Source organism: Aspergillus fumigatus, chromosome 4 (assembly GCF_000002655.1).
Source record: "Aspergillus fumigatus Af293 chromosome 4, whole genome shotgun sequence".
Lineage (NCBI taxonomy): Eukaryota > Fungi > Ascomycota > Eurotiomycetes > Eurotiales > Aspergillaceae > Aspergillus > Aspergillus fumigatus.
In genome coordinates, this window is record NC_007197.1 from 417,722 (window position 1) to 437,500 (window position 19,779).

The 19,779-nt window shown below is 54.3% G+C and overlaps 4 protein-coding genes and 2 non-coding genes across 6 annotated transcripts in view; 4 read left to right on the top strand and 2 right to left on the bottom strand.

Moving 5' to 3' along the window:
* Positions 1-182: 182 nt before the first annotated feature.
* Positions 183-3,104, top strand: AFUA_4G01570 (uncharacterized protein; the record flags this gene model as incomplete). The annotated part of the gene is made up of 6 exons (XM_077804511.1): positions 183-370; positions 996-1,395; positions 1,441-1,638; positions 1,692-1,719; positions 1,775-1,890; positions 1,941-3,104. The coding sequence occupies 6 exons, from the start codon at positions 183-185 to the stop codon at positions 2,022-2,024; spliced, it is 1,014 nt and encodes a 337-aa protein (XP_077660659.1). The 3' UTR covers positions 2,025-3,104.
* Positions 3,105-3,274: 170 nt separating this feature from the next.
* Positions 3,275-3,355, top strand: tS(AGA)5. The gene has a single exon. It is a non-coding gene (tRNA).
* A 29-nt stretch (positions 3,356-3,384) lies between these two features.
* AFUA_4G01580 (uncharacterized protein) lies at positions 3,385-10,065 on the bottom strand. The gene is made up of 6 exons (XM_077804512.1): positions 8,614-10,065; positions 8,333-8,566; positions 7,960-8,281; positions 6,179-7,913; positions 5,110-6,119; positions 3,385-5,050 (listed from the first exon to the last, which is right to left on the bottom strand). Exons 1-6 carry the CDS (start codon positions 9,844-9,846, stop codon positions 4,014-4,016), a joined length of 5,571 nt encoding a protein of 1,856 aa, XP_077660660.1. The 5' UTR covers positions 9,847-10,065; the 3' UTR covers positions 3,385-4,013.
* Positions 10,066-12,288: 2,223 nt separating this feature from the next.
* Positions 12,289-13,170, top strand: AFUA_4G01590 (uncharacterized protein; the record flags this gene model as incomplete). The annotated part of the gene is made up of 1 exon (XM_741205.1): positions 12,289-13,170. One exon carries the CDS (start codon positions 12,289-12,291, stop codon positions 13,168-13,170), a length of 882 nt encoding a protein of 293 aa, XP_746298.1.
* A 91-nt stretch (positions 13,171-13,261) lies between these two features.
* The window catches only part of AFUA_4G01600 (uncharacterized protein), a gene marked incomplete at its 5' end in the record, with an annotated part of 6,965 nt that continues 447 nt past the window's right edge, over positions 13,262-19,779 (top strand). Inside the window, 2 exons of the mRNA XM_741204.2 lie at positions 13,262-17,096; positions 17,160-19,779. The exon at positions 17,160-19,779 is cut by the window's right edge and continues 447 nt beyond it. Of these exons, the coding sequence (XP_746297.1) occupies positions 13,262-14,440 (1,179 nt within the window). The 3' untranslated portion in view covers positions 14,441-17,096; positions 17,160-19,779. The remainder of the gene's footprint in view (positions 17,097-17,159) is intronic.
* AFUA_4G01850 overlaps positions 17,677-19,779 on the bottom strand; it is a 7,061-nt gene continuing 4,958 nt past the window's right edge. Inside the window, exon 1 of the ribosomal RNA XR_013344501.1 lies at positions 17,677-19,779. This exon is cut by the window's right edge and continues 4,958 nt beyond it. This is a non-coding gene — a ribosomal RNA (ribosomal RNA).

Below are 19,779 nucleotides of genomic sequence, written 5' to 3' on the forward strand. Positions count from 1 at the left end.
ACCGTGTATCTGTGACGACAGAGAACATCGCGGCCTCGACACCAGTATCGTGATTGCATTGTATGAGTGAGATTGTAGGGTTTCTACAGTGAAAAAATCTGCCTTTCCAGCTCCACTCATTTCGGGGAGCTGCTCGACCAGACCTCAACCGTCTCTGTCGTCACTCGTCAGAGTCGCAATCAATGGGTTCCATGCACGAGGCAGGATCCCGTCCTGCTGCGGGTGCTGATATGGACACAGATCGTGTACATCCTGAAGCTGTTTCCGATAACGAGCGTGACTTTGAGAAGCAGGACTCGAAACCAGAGTATCAGGATGCATTTGGGGACGAGGAGTATGCCGAGGTGAAGTACAAGACTTTAAGTTGGTGGTGAGTTGTTGTCTTGATTGTTGGCCTAGATACCTGGACTATTGCTGACCTGCGCAGGCAATGTGGTTTCCGTGAGTATGCCACCGCGATTTCAGCAGAGGACATAGCTGATCAAGAGCAGTCATGGTTGCCGAGACAGTATCGCTGGGTATTCTCTCCCTCCCAGCGGTTGTAGCCGCCTTAGGCCTTGTCCCGTGAGTCAATCCATCCCCTCCGCCGACAATTCTAACGAACCTAGAGCCATCATTCTTCTTGTAGCCCTTGGTCTGATGTCCACCTACACTGGATACACGATAGGGCAGTTCAAATGGGCTTATCCACATATCCATTCAATGGGTGATGCCGGCGAGGTCATCATGGGTAGATTTGGCCGGGAACTCTTCGGAACAGGCCAATTACTCCTCGTGGTCTTCATTATGGCCAGCCATATCCTCACATTTACTGTCGCCATGAACTCAATCACCGATCATGGGACATGTTCGATCGTCTTTGGAGTGGTCGGTTTGGTCATTTCGTTTGTGCTGTGTCTGCCACGGACGCTGGCCAAGGTCTCGTTTCTATCAGTTGCCTGTGCGTGTTTCTCTGACGATGTAGAATGCCACTGACACCTTGCAGCCTTCATCAGCGTCTTTTCAGCGGTTCTGATCGTCATGATTGCCGTTGGTGTCCAACGTCCATGGCACGGCGGTCTCAATGCTACTGTGGATACAAATTTATACAAGGCTTTTCTTGCAGTCTGCAATATCGTCTTTTCATTCTGTAGGCTGTTCCTCCACTTCAGCTCATTCATGGATCGCACTAACAAAACAGCCGGCCACGTCGCCTTCTTCGGCTTCATGGCCGAACTGAGAAATCCCCGTGACTACCCCAAGTCGCTCTTCCTGCTGCAAGGCATCGACACATGCTTGTACATCATCGCTGCGGTAGTGATCTACTGCTATGCTGGTGACGACGTGACCTCACCGGCGCTAGGCTCTGCCTCAACTATCGTGAAGAAGGTGGCGTACGGAATCGCCTTGCCGACTGTAAGTCTTTTGTACTCATCCCAGGAGCCATCTGACAAGACGTAGATCATCATCGGAGGCGTGGTGAACGGCCACGTCGCATGCAAGTACATCTACGTGCGGATGTGGCGCCATAGCGACCGCATGCATAAGCGCGACCTTGTTGCGACCGGTTCATGGGTGTTGATTGGGCTGGCGACTTGGATTGTGGCTTGGATTATTGCCGAGGCTATCCCGGTGTTCAACAATCTGTTGAGTCTGGTGGTATGTTTCCTTGCTGGTTCGTTCTGAGTCAAGCTGACGATCATGTTATGCAGGCGTCACTTTTTGCAAGCTGGTTTACCTGTAAGTTTTTATTCTTTTCGCCTCATCTGTGGTGATGTCTGGCTGACGGCTGCAGACGGCTTCAGCGCTCTTTTTTGGCTATATCTCAATAAGGGCCGGTTCTTCTCGACTCCGATGAAGACCGCGCTTACTATTCTCAATGTTGTCATCATGGGCGTCGCATGCTGCATTGTAAGTCCTTGCTGGACATTCTAGGATACAATTGCTGATTATCTTCACAGTGTGGTCTGGGACTATATGTGTCAGGCAAGGCCCTGCACGACGATCCCAGCAGTGCCAGTTTCTCGTGTGCGAATAATGCCTAATGGCTGTATATAGATTTTAGAAAACACCTCCAAGGTGGCACATGTACAGTAAAGATAGTGTATTATATTCTTTCATGTTCGAGGCTTGGATAGACGCGATTCCCTGGGATCTACGACTACGGTGCCAGCAGGACCAACAGTGCTAGATTGAGGTGCTACACTCTTTGTTTACCTTTTCGTCATGCGGTATCTGGTGCTTGACCTGCTCCAGTGTCCGCTCACCAATCTCCGTCTCCTGCCTCTTGTACCCCTTGCTCGCCTCTGCCCGCCAGCTCCCGCATCCCAGAGGTAACCTTGCGCTCCAGCGCGAAGTACTCGTGGTTATTTGCACCATGATATGGGAAAGGGTTCTCATCGCACCATCGGTGACTGCTTTCAGGCAACCGGGGACACCCGACCAGCCCACGGAACATTTGTTTCCGCTTGCGCTCTTTGTCGCGACCCGCGACCCGCGATCCATTGGATGAGTCTAATCCGCAGTCAGTATCCTGTATTATTCGACCACGCGGGGATCTGTGCAGCGGATCCGATCTTCCACGGAGATGTTGCAGGGAAGCGGCAAGAGGCGTTCGATTCGCAGAGAGACATTGTCACAGGCGATTCGAAAATGAAAACTTGTGCGCGGGGCTTTTGGATGTCAGAAGGGCCGTCGAGAAGGCTTGAGTCCGATGGGGAGCTGCGTCAAGGTTATCGGGGTGTGCATTTGGGCTGGTTGGCTCAAGTTGAGAAATGCATGTGCCTGCTTGGCAGGGAAAGTCGTCACGTGGGCGGGCCTTGGGTGAATGCCGTTATTTCCAGGCTACGAACAGCCATGACTGACGTTCCAACCATCAACTCCATGCTGAACTGAGTGGATCGTCCAAAGAGTTGATGATGAACCACAGCCACTCGTAGAGATGCTTCTCCTTTGGACTCGAACGGATATTGCGCGAAGACTGGGCCAAGAGCTGTGCGATAGCACACAGATTATGCGTGTTGGTATACATTCAGAGGTGGACAATACATATAGTCAGTAATACCCTGTCTTCTTGCTGAAAGGAGGGAAATAAGGCTTTGTCTTCTGACAAGCCGAACCTCCGATCCAATGAAGTAGCATATCCTGTCGAATGGGCAAAGTGGGTCTCTACCCCGAGACTTCCTGACTGGACGAAATGCAAGAGATGTAGAAAATACTGGACATCCTTGGGGCCAAATGATAATTAACTGTTTTGTCTAAGAAGACAAGCGAGATATCAAATATATCATCATTTGTCAGTGTGCCCGAGTGGTTAAGGGGAGTGATTAGAAATCACTTGGCTTCGGCCGCATAGGTTCGAGTCCTATCGCTGACGATCTTTTTTACACCGGTTATTATTTTGTCCTTTTTATCTCTGTTGCAGAACTGTGCAATCATTACTGAAGAGGATATTATTATTTCGCTACTTGATTGTTGTAATGCTGCTTTGAAATCCCGTGTTAACAACCCCATCGGTGTCCCGATCACCCTAGTATCCGGCTGTGAATTTGTCGAATCCCGCAGGCGTACCCTGTACACGGGACTAAAAAATATATTCAATCAGTACAACACGCTCATTGCCATCCCTCACCCGTTCGTCATCATTCCTGTTTTCATGAAGTCCACTATGCCCGAGTAGTCCCACTAGGCAAGTGAAGAGGCGATGTCTTCCACATTTTATCCGTGATGGCCTTCTGTTATCACACCCTGGCTGCGGCATGGTTCTGCCACGGGCAGAGAAGTTTACTCCGCGGTCGTTGCGAGATCTACTGCCGAACTGAGGACATCCGAGGCTATCCAAAGATCCTTCTCCATATTGTCGCCAATCGCTGTGTTCGGGGTATTTTGTCAAGCTTATAGGACGTTCTCCCTTAGCTGTAGGCTCTCTCAACCCTGAGATATACTGGACGACGAATATTTCAAGATGTATTTCACGACTATATAAGGAATAGGTAACCTTCGGAGATTGCGAGTCGAAGTGTCGAACCATACCGCTAAAACACCTCTGGAAGCCATTCCCGAACCTCATCGCCAAATTCTCTTTCGTCATGCTTGTCCCATCTTCTCCTTCTGGCTGCACCGCCGAAATTTTGATTCTCCTGTAGATCCTTGGCAACTAGTCTTCTGGCGACTTCATTGGCCTCAAACAGAGTGACCAATCTACGCTTCGCATCCGGTTCTCTCAAAGTCTCTGCCTTGCTGCGGCAGAAGTCGTAGATCCTCCGTTTCATCGTTGGGGCTTCATCACCCTCCTCGACGAAGGATTCGGGTCGACGATCCACAAGGCTCTCTCCATACTGACTGCTGTACGTGAACCTGTATCGCCGCTCCCATCCAGGAGGATTGGATGTAACTTCAGTGACCCAGGAGGCCTCGGCGACTTCAGCAGGCGTCAAGCCAGAAGCGTTCTCGCGGTGGAGGAGATCCGGACGGCGTTCGAACAAAATCTCCAGCGTTTTGAGGAGCTGGCACCGCACGGCATCGTGCATGATGCTGTTGCCGGCCCCGTTCAATAGTTCAAGATGCTTCTGCCCGGTACTTTGAGCAAAGTCCAAGATTATTCGAAGAGTTTCCATCTGGTTATCGCCTTCATAGTTGCTTCCATTGCCATAGACGGAGTAGGTATTCGTGGTGTTCAAGGCCCGCATCATCCACATTGCCAAGGGTGTCAGCGAGCCGGGCCCGTGTGACGAACGCTCGACGAGCAGGGAGGAAACCAAAGACGGGTCAACCAGTCCGAGCATCTTCTGGAAGTCATCCAGCCTCTCGACCGAGGGGGAGCTGACACCGCAGAACAGGTGGTGAAGGATGTTGCAGCCCTTCTTGTCGCGCACGGTCTGGTCGGCCCCGGCCTTGATGAGGATTTTGGCATAAGTAGGACGAACAAGCGAGAATGCAATCATCAAGGGGGTATATCCATCAACGGATTTAACCTCCAGACAGTGAGGGACGTGCTGAACCAAGTACTTGACGAGTCGTTCTGACTCGGCCGTTGGCTTTGCGAAGAGGGCACAGTGGAGGACAAGATCGCCTGCTGGCAGTTAGTATCTCGAATGGAACGTCGACTGACATACCAGGAGGGGAACCTACGTCTGCGATTCAACCAGTTTGTAATGGAACGCTCGACTCCCAACTTTCCCATGGTGAGCCTCTTAACGCGCTTGTCACGCTGGTGACACTCGGTAAACTCCATATAGTATCGACCAGGTGCAGTTCCCAAGAACCACTCCACTGTTTCGAGGTTACCTTCACGCGCAGCAACTAGAAGGGGAGGTTTTCCCTCCTCAGGCTGTACGGGGAGGATGCCGCGACCGGCGGCTGCCCAGTCCGCTCGCTTCTTCCCGTGGATGGACAGTCCTTGGTAGTATTTGGGCTTCTCCTTGATTTCCACTCCGCTTTGCTCCGCCAGCTTATCCAGTTGTATGCCAGCCCCCGTACGTTTGATGAGTTCGGCCAGGCAGCGGACTCGTCCCAGCTGCATCGCCACAGTAAGATCCCGCTGTCCAACCGTAAAGATGGTCTGCTCAGAACTTCCGGACTTCGCAGACAGCTCCCGGCCGAGGTCCAGAAGGAAGACTAGTAGCCTAACATCATCCTTACAGATTGCGTACTGTACAAGATTATAAGGCTTTCGGTCCTCCGGCAGGCTTGTCTCTATGAAATCTTCAGCCGAGCAACAGTCCTCCAAAAGGGAAAGAGGCGGGGTCCTGCTTTCGACCTGCGTCTTGACCTCACCAATGTTGTCGATAGTGAATTTTTCATCGAGGATCTGCCTCTCGATATCCAGACCGTCACTGTTGTCGTTATCGTCCTCGTCGCCCTCGTCGTCGCTGGAACAACCATCGTCATGATTGGTTGTTGCTCGCAGCCTATACCGCACATTTGCTTGCTCGTCCTGAGGCTTGTACTGCACTTGTGCAATGGCGAGAATCGCCTTCGCCACGTCCAAATGTCCACGTAGGACGGCGATGTTGAACGGGTGGAAGTTTCTCTGGTCCTTCGTAGCAATCTCCAGCGGCGGTCTCTGCTTGTCTGGACCCCATGTCCCAAGGGTGAGTGATTTGATGGTCTCAAGGTCACCACACCACGCTGCCTCAAACCTAAACACAGTCAGCATACGCGAGGGGCAGCACACGGAAGGAACCGGAGGAGCACCGACAGTTGGATATAGCCTTCCCTGGTGATGTCGTTGAGATCCGGCCTCCTGAAGTCAAAGGTCACCCTGAACGACTCAGATTTGGTGGCACAGGATCCGTAATGATTCCCGTCGTTATCAGAAGGCGTTCTAATGTCCGGAAACAGCTGCTTGAACTCCTTGGCGCCCCGGGCAAGTAATTCCTCCTCAAGCTTCTCAAACTCGCCGAGCGTCAGTTGAACGGCCGCCTTCTTCTCGTCGACACCCTTGCGGTTCGCGGCACACTTCACGTCGTCGTCATAGCGCTTCTGCTCTGATTCAAGACTGGAGTGTGCACTGCGGAGAGCGGCTTTGGCCGTCCACAGCTGGTATGTGTCTTCTCTGAACGGCGAGAGATAGTAGCTGTCCTCGTGCTCCAAGGGTCTGGGCGGCTCCGGGGAGTCAGTCTCGGGCTCGTACGCACGCAGAGCATTCAGCTTTTCCCGCACACAATCCAGCAGTGATTTGCCATGTCGGTAGGCCCTAGCGTGAACCTCATGCTGTATCTGGTGCCCTTCCTTCGTCAGTGTATTAGGATCTGCGCCTCGGGCCAGAAGCTTCGGGGCCACGGATGGCTGATCTTTGAGGACACTCAATATGATAGGCTGGGTTACGCTAGCATCGAATCTTCTCTTCACTTGCTCGGAGGAGTTGTTCCGTATTCCATCGATGTGCACCTGCGCTGACTTGATGAATTCGTCAAAGGCAATCGTCGGGCTCGCCCCGGCGTCCAGCAACTTCAAGGCTCCAATGACATTTCCCGATTTGATCGCCGTTTTCAGCGCCGTCTCTGCATTGGGGCTGAATTGCCAACCACTAGTAGCAATGTAGTTGAGTGCCCGTTCGACTGCCGGACGGTCATGCTGCAGGTACGAGTCCAGCAACTCAGTGTATTTCGGAAGCGCCGCAATGTGAGCCACGGCAGTCTTCTGGTCCAGATCTGCCTGTGCTGGCGAGGCACCCAGTTGTAGCAGCTTCGTGGTCATCGCCTTCGCCTGCTCTATTGGCAGTTGGAGAGCCAAGACCAGAGTGAGGATGGCAGCTCGCGGGCTGTTGTTGTACTCGTGCAACAATTTGACCGGCAGAAGCACATCCGCGCCGAAAGAGGATACCAGTTCCTCAACCGCAGCGATGTGCCCATTCAAAATCGCGAGATGCAGAGGGGAGGCGTGACTATCCCAAGCAATCACATTGATGTCATAGACATCAGGGTCCTGGTCGCTGGAGTCATCGGGCACCGAGTCCTGCGCGCTATTTGCATCCTTGTGGACTTTGACAAACGAATCGGTGGCAAACGACTGAGCATCTGCCTCGCTCTCAGCGGAAGGATGCTGGATGAGTTCCGCATCTTCCTCACCATCGTGGGCCTCTTTACCGGATGAGACTCCCTTGCGCGCCTGCTCTTTGCGAGCTTCTTCATCCTCATTCTCCTCGCTCTTCGTCAGCAAGATCCTGATTATCTCGACGTGACCTCGAGCCGCAGCGAGATGTAAGGCCGTTCGCCCGTCGGCCAGTCGAGCGACCAAACGAGCTCCGTGGTCAACAAGACACTGAACGATTTCGGGTGTGGAGGTCATGACTGCCAGATGCAACGGAGTGCGACCGGTAAAGTCGCGACGGTTCACATCAAAGTCGGGCGAGAGCCACTGCTTCACGCCTTCCACGTCGTTGTCGACGATCGCCTGACACAGGCCTGCTGTGTTTCCGACGTATGCCATGTCTGTACACGTTAGCATTCGGACACCATGCGATCAGGAAACACTGACCAGTCCAATCGGTTTCGGTGATAGGGTTGAAACTGCCAATCTCCTGGCGGCCGGGGTTGTCCTGGAGGAATTTGATTCTGCCGGAGACGTAAATTTTGCTCTCCTCCTCGGCCAGTTCCTTCTCGTCCGGAGTGATGGGAACAGGACAAAAGCCACAGCAGTCCTCGATCACATCCTCAAAATTGCCGAAGAAAGCCGGATGCCGATGCAGGTTGACCTCGCGGTCTTTGGGTTTGTTCCATTCCGCATTGAGCAGCAAATCCTTAGTGTAGAGTAATTTCTCAATCTTTCGAGCGTGGAATCTTTCGCCATAAGGAATGGTCTGATGTGATCAGTATATATGGCTTGGCGTCCAACAAGGGCATTGACTCACAAACGTATGGTAGTCGGACACATCCTCCTCATCGACCCATTCAGGCACCTCGTCGTCCCAGTCATTCTTGATGTTTCCTCGTAGCTGCTTCGAGATTCGCATAGGGACCGGTCGGCCTCGCTCTCGACGTCGCTTGTCGATGTATGCATCCCGGTCAGAAGGCTTCGGGAGCTTCTCCAACACCAAAAGCCGGGCAAGGCCTCGCGTCCGGGTGAAGCTGCGCTCAAAAATCGTCTGTGTGAAAGTCAGCGCCACTCGTAATGTTCGGTCAAATGGCATACCGGATCAATCCTGGTGCGGTCCAACAGTGGCCAGAACACTTCAAATCCTCGGCGAGCGTATTTGGATAGACGATTCTCATACGACGGGGACCGTCTGGACAGATCCACATGGTTGATTTGGGTGACAAACGCGCCGACGGCACGTGGTGCCAGATACACCTGGGAACCATCATAGGCTGCGCACGAGCAGTCGACATCAAACCCGGTCAAGATCTCGGCGATGGACTTGTAAATCCGAAGGACGATCTGAACATGGCGGGTGGGGTACTGCGACACGATCGTGATGGCATTCTTTGTGCGAATGGTGGAAGTCTCGGCCAGGATCGAGTCTTTGATGCGGGTTTCGATCTGCTTGATCTTCTCAATGGCCTGTTCCTCGGTCAACCCATACAAAAACAGATCGACATCCGAGGCAGGAGCAAATTTCTGATGGTAGTATTCACGCAGGCCGCGTTTCGAGTCGCGGTACTCCTCCGGAACGGGTAATAAAGAGGTGGTCACTGCACTTCCCGCGGCCACCACATTGCTCCAGTCGAGATCACTGAGGGCGCTCTCAGAGAACAGGTTGAAGTTCGTCTGGAACTGTTTGAAGGAGGATACCACGGCTGGGGACCCATGCGCTTTTCGATCCTCATCCTTTAGTGGCATCAAATACTTGGCCTTGAGCTCCTCCGGCTCTGAAGCCAGATCACGTGCGCGAATCCGAAGATCCGCTGAGCCACTGCCATCGAACAGCGGCACCAGATTAATGAGTTTGTTTGCAATCGCGGGGTGGGATGGTTGTTGGGCGTAGATCTTGCGAAGGACTGCATCGTACTCGTTGTAGGCCCGTACAAGATCCGGGATTGACTCATGAGGACGAGAGTTGATGTAGTCGATGAAGGTGGAGTGCTTCGCGGGGACGGCAGGGAGGGTGTAACTGTCGGCCATGTTTTGCTTGGTGAAATATTGAGAAAGAGAAAGAATCGTTTGCAATGGTTGGATGCAGAGAACTTGGTTGCGAACAGAATGCTCAGTGAGAATAAGGAGTGCTGAAGACGACTGCAGCATGCATTTCAAGTTCTTGCAATCTCCAAATTTGTGGATCCCGACGAACACGAGCTGTGGAGAGCGCCAGGCAGCTTCCCGTTGTGGCGTCCTTGATGCCTTGGATATTTCCGAAAAAGGCAACCGTTTCTCAGGCAGCAGGCGGGAGCCTGGGGAACATCCGTCTGATTGGCTTAGACCCCCCATGGGGCTCTCCTCCAATCACCCAGAACCATGTTTCATGCCTATTGGTCAAACCTAAATGATAAGGTATCTTGCAATGATCTTAATATACGCCTGGCAGCCTGTTGGTGAAGCTATAGCTGTTTTAGTTGATCTCTGGTAATCTTGATGTTTAGGAAGCTCTCTCCCTTGCCTAGATCATGAAAATCATATTAGCTTACAGTTTTAATTCAGATTATTAGCATGCTCCTTGCCTTTACAATAATAGAGGAATAGTATATCAGCCGTAAACACTGCGATGATAGTTTTATCATCCATGTAAAGACGAGAGTTAGTGTCGATTCTCTGTATACCTATCGTCTCCAACCCCTCAAAATGTCTCCTCTGTCAAAGGCGCGGTACCCTCCGCAAACCATAGACCCCGAGCTTCAACCTCATCAAACCCTTCATCTGCATTCCATATTAGGCTGGGAAAATCTTTAACATCTGACAGCCTGTTGATTCAACAGAAAAATCTGGCAGATCTGATATGTTATTGCTTTGGTGTAGACCGGCTAATCACATCTCGCTCGTTAGTAATCATTATAGTCCTGGATTCCGTATCTTCATATTATTTATTGCCTACACGGAGGAACTGACAAAGCGCTCGGCGCAACAGTGGTATATCCCCTAAGGAACCAGGCATTCCGGTTTGGCAGTTTTGGCTTGCTGGACTTTCAAACTGTGTGGCGTGGAGATGGCTGTATGTTCAGCCATGCACGCGGAGAGCCCCGTCACCTGATTCCTGGACCCCCAGATGGAATGCTAAATCACTGTCTTCGCTGACAACTCAGCAATAATTTGGGCCTGAGCGGAGCTAAAAAGCTTCTCTGGCGGCCTGGCCAGCACTACATACAACAGATCATCAGGCTACTTGACTATCTGCACGCGGAGTGATGGCAGGTCCGGTGATGATGGCTCCCCGGGCACGAGGGGGCCTATGGCAATCAACAAGGTCACTAGTTGGCCAAAGGGGCCGCGGAGGGCGCCAGGGCTTGCAGGCCAGCGTTACGCTCCACTCCATGCTGCGTCGTTGCCTCCGGGCCTCGATGAGAGAACATTGCCGCTAACTCTGGGCTGACCATGACCACAGCACATCCCTTCGAAGGATCCTCGCGAGTCGCGACCCCAGGCCGCGCGGTGCTCAGACTCCACGCAGGCCTGCAACACGCGGCAAGCTCAATGGTGGTCCAGATGCAGACGGCGTCTGCAAGATTGCTCTAGCTAGCTATCTTAGCTCCTTCAGCGCGCTGCCAACGACAGATTACGCCTGCTGCCTCGGCCGCCAGGTGTTCAGCACATACTATTCACCTCCCAACCTACATGGGGCTCCGGCTCTGCACTATGTAGCGGTACTGAGGGGAGACTAACTATTCTTGCCTGCCTTGTGAGCAGGTCTAGAACAGCAGGCGTCACAGCAGTTTCAGAATCGCGCGCCACGAGGCAGCCTAACACTGGGAGCGGCAATTAGGCCACGGCAGGCCTTGACGAGGCTCTAAGTACAGGAAGTGGAATACTATACATGTACGTAAACGGAAATACATAATTGTGGTAGCCTGCATAACGCTTTTTGCCAGGGTCAGGGTAAATGATATCAAGTTATCAGCCAACCAACCAACCAACCAACCAACGTCTAAGGTGACATTTCCACCAGCAATCTTATATCAGTAAGCAAGAAACCCAATCCTGACAACGTTCCTGATAGACTTGGATCATTATGAAGCAGTAATAAGAACACCTTATAGAGCAAGATTCAAGATGGGGACCTGGCTTTTATAGCCCTTTTCAACCTAATCTGAGGAGGTACTATTCTCCCCAAGGTAGGGCTATTACGGCTTATATTACTATATAATAGGTAATGTAGAATAATAATAGAGTTAATAATCATAATATTTTCCAAGTCTCGACAAAACCCATTTCAGGCTTGGCAGCGATACAAGCACTAAGACTGAATGGCCGATTTGTGGTGGCGCAGCATTTCCTTGGAGGTGTCGTTAACTACTGTGTTCTAATCTAACCACAGTTATTTTCATCCAAGGAACCGGTGATTTATAATGCTTAGCCCCTCACGTACTTTTTCTACAACTTACACCTTTCCACCCAGTCATACACCGCAAATTGTGCAGGAGAAGGATTCCAACCCTCCAAGTACTATAGCACATTGCTTCACTCCGCACAGAGGGTAGCTGGAGGCGGACGTTTCTCCTTTCAATCAGACCGTGACCTTCGTTTCGTCTACCACAGCGGCTGCAGCCAACAGGTCCCAAACCCATGATGATCGCCTTCGACAATAGCGGCAACGGCCCGCTTTGTGTCCCCGGTTTCGGCTCCATCCCCCTGGAATACGAGCTGCCGTCAGACGCCCGCTTTGCCCACGGGATATAGGAATGGCGTCAAGCGCCCGCCGTCACCGCGCGGGAGCTGGCGATGGTGGCCGTGATGAACCAGCTGACTGACCTCCCGAACTGGTATATTGACATTTTTGATGATGCGATCGTGGCATACTGGCGGCAAAATCCCGACTTGGCCTCGATCGTCACGAATCCACTGCTGAGTGACCGTGCTTGGGACTGGTGCTTGCATGAGCTGCGTGACAAAGCCGAAGAATACCAGCGCCAACGGCATGTACGGGTGCTCGATACCGGGTCCTGTATTTGTAAGTCTGACGATGTTCCGGGGCTCCCAAACGGCACAGGAGCCCTGGCGGATGAGATCCGACCTGCGGTGAAAACCGTGCTCCAAAAATGGAGCAAGTCTGGTTGGCTGGATTGGCGCTCGAAACAAAGGCTCTCTATTATTGATCCAATGCTCTTTCCGCTCGTGTACGGGCGGAGTCTGGTCCTGACTGATCGAGGTCGAGTGGAGTTAGAGGATGTTTTTGGCGCATATTCAGTTGCGACAACAATTGCCCCAATGCATGTTGATTTGAGGACCGACGCGGCGGCTGTGCAGAAGCGCCTCGAGGAGGCGCAGCGGCTGCATATGGGCGTGAGTTGCGACACAGAAACAAGCACCCATTATCGATGGAGCGCCAACCATCAGGCTCTACCTTGTGAGGTGGAGTTTGTCGGGGATAAAGGATCGACGCAGGTGCGCATTACCTCGTACATCAATAATCTGCACCCAGCACACCAGGACATCTACTGTGCAATTGAAACGCTCGTGGGTCGGGCAATTCCACTGTGGAATGACTGCCTGGTGCAGGGCCAGAGTGGCTGGACGGATGTCCTGAATCAAGGCCACCTAGGGCCGGTGCCACTGCGTATCATCACGTATGGAGCGGAGTGGGAGAATGAGCTCCCCGAATGACTACTCGCCTTCCGAGTTCCTCATAAGTACAGGAAGAGGAAGTACCGTGAATTGCAGGAAGTGCTCCATCGCAGCAAGGGGGATACGACCGATGAGGGCCGACGAAAATGCCGAGAGGTGCGAGGACTACTTAAGGGATTTGCTGATGTGGAGGGAAACGAAGACAAGGAGCTACCTCCTCCAGATTCCAACCTCTGGCAACGCGCGAAAGAATATTTTCAGCTCCCAGAAGATGGATCGGCCACCCCTGTTCCAGTCCCAGACAACTGGCAGCAATCTCCCTGGGAGCATATCGAAGACAAGTTGCGGCGATTACTGCACTTCCGCCATCCGGAACCAGGGACCTCGTTTTCCTACAATCAATGGAAGACGGGCCGTCATCATGACAAGGCCGTGGTCGATATGGTCCGCGAGCGGAAAGATTGGCATCCGGTCACGGCCCCCACGTATCACGCCCCCCCCCCACAAGTACTATACCATCCAGCTCCAGGATAAGTTCCGCGAGCATGGTTTACAGATTATTGTGAAAATGGAGAACATCGAACTCACCCCAGATAGTGGAAGTTACAAAGGAACGGATTGGCGGATTGAAGGCCAGCTCAATGAGCATCTCGTCGCCGCGGCTGTGTTTGCATACGATGTGGCGAATATCACCGAGCCCCGGATCGCCTTTCGTCAGAACACTAAGCTAGATGAACGCTTCTACCGATGCAGCGAGGACCGAGAGCAGAGGCGGAAAGTGCACCCCCGCCACGATGTGCCAGCGCAACAATGTGGTAAGTATGGCTCGACAGAATTCGCAGCAGTTGCCGAAATTCTGGGATTCTCGACTGCCGACCTGGATCCTTGTTGTAACCACGCAGTAAAAACCTGGCAGGATAAAGGTACAGTCAGGGTCTTACAGGGGCGCTTGGTTACATTCCCCAACCTTCTAGAGCACCGTTACGAGCCCTTTGCGCTGGCCGACCCGAGTCGCCCTGGATGTTTTCGCTTCATCGTGCTGTACCTGGTTGATCCTCACTATCGCGTCTGCTCCACTCGCAACGTGCCGCCACAGCAACATCACTGGTGGGCAGAGTCGGTCAGTCATAATCTGGCCGCGGCCGGATTGCCGCAAGAGATCGTCGATGAGATCATGCAAGGCACCGGCAGCTGGCCCATGGGGTTGCCTGAAGCCCGACGGCACCGGCGTGAATTCCTGAAAGAGCACCGTTGGAACAATCTTGTTCGGATCTATTGCATGCGTCGTCCGTCCTTTGACTGTTACTGATCCATCAAAGGACACGCTGCAACATTTACTGGAACTGCAGCTGAAGAGAATACCTGGAATGGTGAATACCGAAGTCAACAGTGACAGTTCTTGAAGACCTCTGTGGATCATCATTAGAAAAGGGAAAATGGTGTTCACTGTTAACTTATATGGATAGCACGCAACAGTGGGCATAATTGAATATGTATCAGTGCAAATGAGCTATATACTACGCGAGGAGGTGTCCCGTCTGTTGGCTTCCTCCCTATCTTGGCCACATTCATGTATCTTTTCAGTCCGATCCCGAGGATGAGGATGAGCTCGAGTAACTGAATTCGTCCTCACACTTGCTGGACGCCACGGCCGGCGAAGAAGCGCCACTGGAAGGGAACTTGTCTTCAATCCCTCGTTCAGGCTCGTGATGGAAGTTGCGAGTGACTTTACGATGTTGAAATGGTTATGATCTGAAACCTTGCCGGCGAGAATGTCATGCTCAATTGTCAAGGAGAACAGCCGAATTTTATAAATAAGCGCGGCCCCTTCAGCGGAAGTCAGCTCACCATCTTCCATCCCGCTGTCGATCGACTGCTCCATACCGGTCGGCGTCCTGTCCAATGCGGTCTTTGAGAGAAGCTTCTTCCAAGTTGAAGACGGCCCGAGCGTAGGCTGCCTTGGCTTGGTGCGCCATTGCCACCGCTTGTTTCAGATCGCCTTTGCTCACGTTATCCTGAGTAAGAGCTTTCTTAGCGGCACTAAGGTCCGCTTCCAAAACGAGAGGAAACTACAGCGAATCAGCGTTGATGTGGGGAAGCAGCTTATCCAGTCTGTCCGGCGCAGAGGCAGGTTACCAGGTATGTTGGTCAACAACCTCGCCACGGCGGCCGTACTTGGGTCCAGAGCATGATCGACGGCCGTGGGATGGTACTCGGTTTTCCATGCCGGTTCGATCAGATATTAGGCGAATTCGTCGAAACAGCACATCCGGCTATATTTGGCGCCACAGCCGGGGGCAATGGTTTTCTCTACGATTGATTGATTGGTTAATTCCTTACTCCGTTTCGGCACCGGGCTGTGCCATGCCGGAGGCTCCTAGCGAGCAGCGACTATCTAACCGGCGGCCGTCTTTGCAGACTGTCACCGCCGGTGTACATGTATATTTATATCCAGGCACCTAGGCTGAACCCCCCCCCCGGTAGCTTCCCTTATAGATTCCCACTCCAACGCCCCCGTTTCGGCCCCGGCCGAAATCATTGAGTGCGGCTACCACGATCCCCCATCTTGGCCGGGGCCGAAATTGCCGGCCATCTCACTCCCACTGTGTATGCCCTCACGCCCGCCTAGGTGCCCATACAGGCCCATTCCACCCCTAAGATAGCCGTTCGCCCATTCGGATTGCCGCAGATTCCCAAGCCTGCGAGGGTTCCGGGGGCGCCGTCACCGAACGGGGCCCGCCCGATGCCGTGCAGTTGCGCGGGTCGGGGCTGCGGGTGGTGGAGTCGCGCCGGTGGGAGTGACTAGTAGTATGCGATAGTATGTGATAACGGTCTGTCAGCCATCGCCTGCTAGGGCTGTCGGCAGCCGCTCGCTGCTAGGGGCGATCGGCTCGAGCCATGCCGGTTCAGTGGCTTCCGCCAGATACATCAACCGGCCGGTGTTCAGCATGAACCGCGCGGCCCGTCGTACGTACTGCTTCTCCGTCAAGGCTTCTGTTAGGTCTCGGGGGGCCCCTTCCGTCCATGTCGCTCGCCGAAGGTCGTCGTATTGGGTGCAGCCGAACAGCACGTGGTGAATCGTCTCCGGGGCCTGCCGGCACAGGCAGAGAGGGTCCTCGGCCCGGTTGATGGTTGTAAGGTAGTGACCAACCCGATCTTGCCAGTACGCATCTCCACCAGAACACTGCGTTCCATGGGGGTAAGGTCGTTGTAGATGGCAAATGAATGCCTTCTGAGCCCCGGGAGGTATCGCCGGAGGTGTCTGCCATGCTCAGACTGCCGCCAAGCCTCCCCCCATTGCTCCTTAACGTGCTGCTTGATCCAAGCATCCAGAGGCCCGCGCGTAGGGTGATTCAGCATCATGACCGGCGCCAGGGGTCTGCACCGCCCGTCAGTAACGCCCCGGCGCCAGCCTGCTGCCTCCTTTGCCTTCTGGCCTGCAAGCCGATTGCCAGCAATCCCGTGGTGCGCTGCTAGCCAGTGGAATAAGATATCCAGCACTAGATTGAGCTGGTCAATCAGGTCCACTAGCTCCTGAACTAGATATTGGCCGGCGGCCTGCTTTGGGGCGAGCAGCGTGCGTAGCGCGGCCTGATTGTTAGAGTATATTTCAGCCCGTTTCCGTGAGCCGTAGGTGGCTGGCGCTGCCCGCGCCACAGTCAAGATGTCACGTGGCACTAGCTCTCGTATAATGAGCCGCAGGGCCAGCACCAACCCCGCCATCTCTGCAACTGGCACCGTGTGTTCCACATCCGTGGACCGTCCCCAGGTAACGTTGACGGCAGATGGGGGGCCCAGGCATACCGCGGCGGTGTCCACCCGCCCGCAGATGCCGGACCCGTTAGTATAGATCCGGATGGCCTCTGGGTAGGCGATACAGTGAATGTTATGGTGAAGCAGTGACCGCTCCTTAGTTGCCTCTATCACCACCTCCGGCGACTCCCACCAGGGGGGTACTGCCCACAGTAAGCGTATCTCCAGGTCCCTATAGTCGACGCCAGTTGCTAATTCCACTTCCTCTTCTGCAGCTTCTAGTGGTGAATGTAGCAGTGGGTTCCGGTGGTGGTGGCGGCGGCGATCAAGAATGTGCATTCGATATGCTGGGGTATAGCAATCCGGATAAGGGTCTGGATGCGGCGTTGCCGGAGAAGTAATGGCATTGGGGTGAGGTGCAGTTCAGCATTAAACGTGGCCCTACTTAACTGTTCGGAAGGCTCCCGCGATCAGCTTCCCAGCCCGGCGCTGGATCTGATTTAACACCTTTGTCTGTTGGCTGTGGAGGCGCTTCTGGCCCCGAACCGGAGGCGCGTACCATACTGAGGCCGCGTATAGCATAGCATGATTGGGGTGATACAGGCTGTGTAGACATGCCGCAGCTCCCGGAGGCGCAAGCCCCATTTAGAGCCGCCCAGCGCGCTGATTGCCTGCAGACGCCGGGTAGCTGCGGTGTCCACATGCTTGAGATGTGACTTAAAGGTGAGGTGTTGGTCAAGAATGACGCCTAGGAGCCTGGCTGTCGCGCTGGCCTCGATGATCTGCCCGTCGCCAAGGTTCAGTGGTTCGCCAGGGCCGCCGCGGGGCCCCTGCCCGGGGGGGTGAAAGTGAATGAGTTGGAACTTGGATGGTTCGAATCGGGAGGCATGGGTGGCGGCCCAGCAGAGGCATCCACGCCGGTAATGTTCCCGCAGCCGTTGACAGTTGGCATGCTCGCTATCGCCAGTGGCGAGCATTGTCGTGTCATCAATATAGCCGATATTATCCGTGCCCCATTCCGGGGCCCCCCGGCCCATTAGGCCCGCATTGTAGAATATATAGAGAATCGGCGAGAGGGGGGAGCCCTGCGGGATGCCGGTTTCCACCCTTCGGGTGGGCAGAGTATACTCTGGCAGCACCAGTGAGGTGGACCGGCCCCGGAGGAAGCTGCCAAGCCAGGTGACGTAGGCCTGTGGGATCCGGCGTGTGCGGAGGTTATGCAGAAGTCGGTCATGGGAGACGTTATCGAAGGCCCCAGAGATGTCAAGTAGCAGCGCGGATACCACCTTACCATTCTTCCAACCTGAATGAATGGCTTCCAGGGCCGCGTGGAGGGCGGTCTCTGTGCCCTGGCCCCTACGGCCCCCGAAATGGTTATCTGGGAGCAACCCGTGGGCCTCTGCCAGGTAACTCATCCGGGAGGCGATCAGGGTCTCAAGCAGCTTGCTTAGGGTGTTCAGCAGGGCAATGGGTCGGTACGCCTTTGGCACTGAGTAAATCCGGCTTTCCGGGCTTGCGGAGGGCGATAGTGGCGGCATCCCGGAAGTGCTCCGGGCAGTATCCAAGCCGGATACATTGGTTGTACAGGCCTGTCAGGCATGGCACCAGCACGTGGCCCGCAGCCTGCAGCACCCGGTTAGTGATTCTGTCAGGGCCGGGTGCCTTATCAGGTTTGACGGAGCGAAGGGCGCAGAGCACCTCATGCTCCTTGAATTCTGGTACGCTAAGTGGCTCGGGATAGTCATATCCCCGGAGGTCATCCAGGCTGGCCTGCGGGGGCGGTGGGAAGAATTGGCAGGCAAGGAGGTCAGCTTTCTCCCTAACCCCGTACACTACTAAGCCAGTACGGGGATCCCGAAGAGGGGGGTGTAGGCCTGGTATGGGCCCCGATTCTTTGTCCACCGGACGGCGCGCTAGACGTCTTCCATGTCTGTGATCTCGGTGATCTGTTGTCGAAAGGCTCTGCGTCGGCACCGCTGAACTGCGCGCTTGCAGGCCCGGGCGGTCTGGGCCAGCTGAGCCCGCAGGGGTAGGGGGGCCTCATGGTGGTACTTGCTTCGGTATGCAGAAATGGCCCACCGGACTCGCTTCTTCTCCCGGAGTAGGGCACGGCATACCGGGGTGAAGCCAGAGCGGGAGTATAGGGAGGGGCGGAGCCATGGAACCGCTTCGTCGATTGCCGTGTTGATTGCGTTGACTAGTTGACCTATGAACTGGTCGATCTCCCCCGGGGCCGTGCTGGCCTCAGTGTCGGTAGCCCGGGCTGGGAGGGGCATGTGCGCGGTGAGGGTCGCGGCCAGCTTCTGGGGGTCCATGGCGGCCCAATTACGGCGTTGCTTTGGTGGCATAGGCGCAAAGGCGGCATCCAGTTCGATTTCAATTGGGAGGTGGTCTGAATCACCGTCGAGGTTAGCTTCCCGAACGTGGGTGACGTGATCTATGAGGCCCCAGGAGACGAAGGCCAGGTCAATCATTGAGCCGGTAGCCTTCTCCTCTAGGGAGAGGGTTCCCGGGCCGGCATCTTCGGCGTCCAGGCTATTCAGGCCGGGCGGGTCGAAGGGGCCCCGTGTTGGGACAGGGGTGGCCAGTCCAGCGTTTGGGGCCGGGACAGTGTGTTGGTCTGGTCTGGCCCGGGCTGGTTCAGCAGGTTGGGGTGGGCTAGTAAAGAATCGGGGTCGTTTCCGTAGCCGATTTTGGGATATTCGGTGCTCATGCTGGCGTACTGGGCACTGCTTGCTGTCGGCCTGGTGGGGGCCATGGCAGATGGCACAGCGGTGTTGGGATGGGACCCCTTTGACCTTACAGAACTTCTTGTCGAGGGCGTTAGCGCAATACAGACATGAAACTCTTGCAGCTGTCCAAACGGGCTGGGCGTGTCCATAATTAAGGCATCGG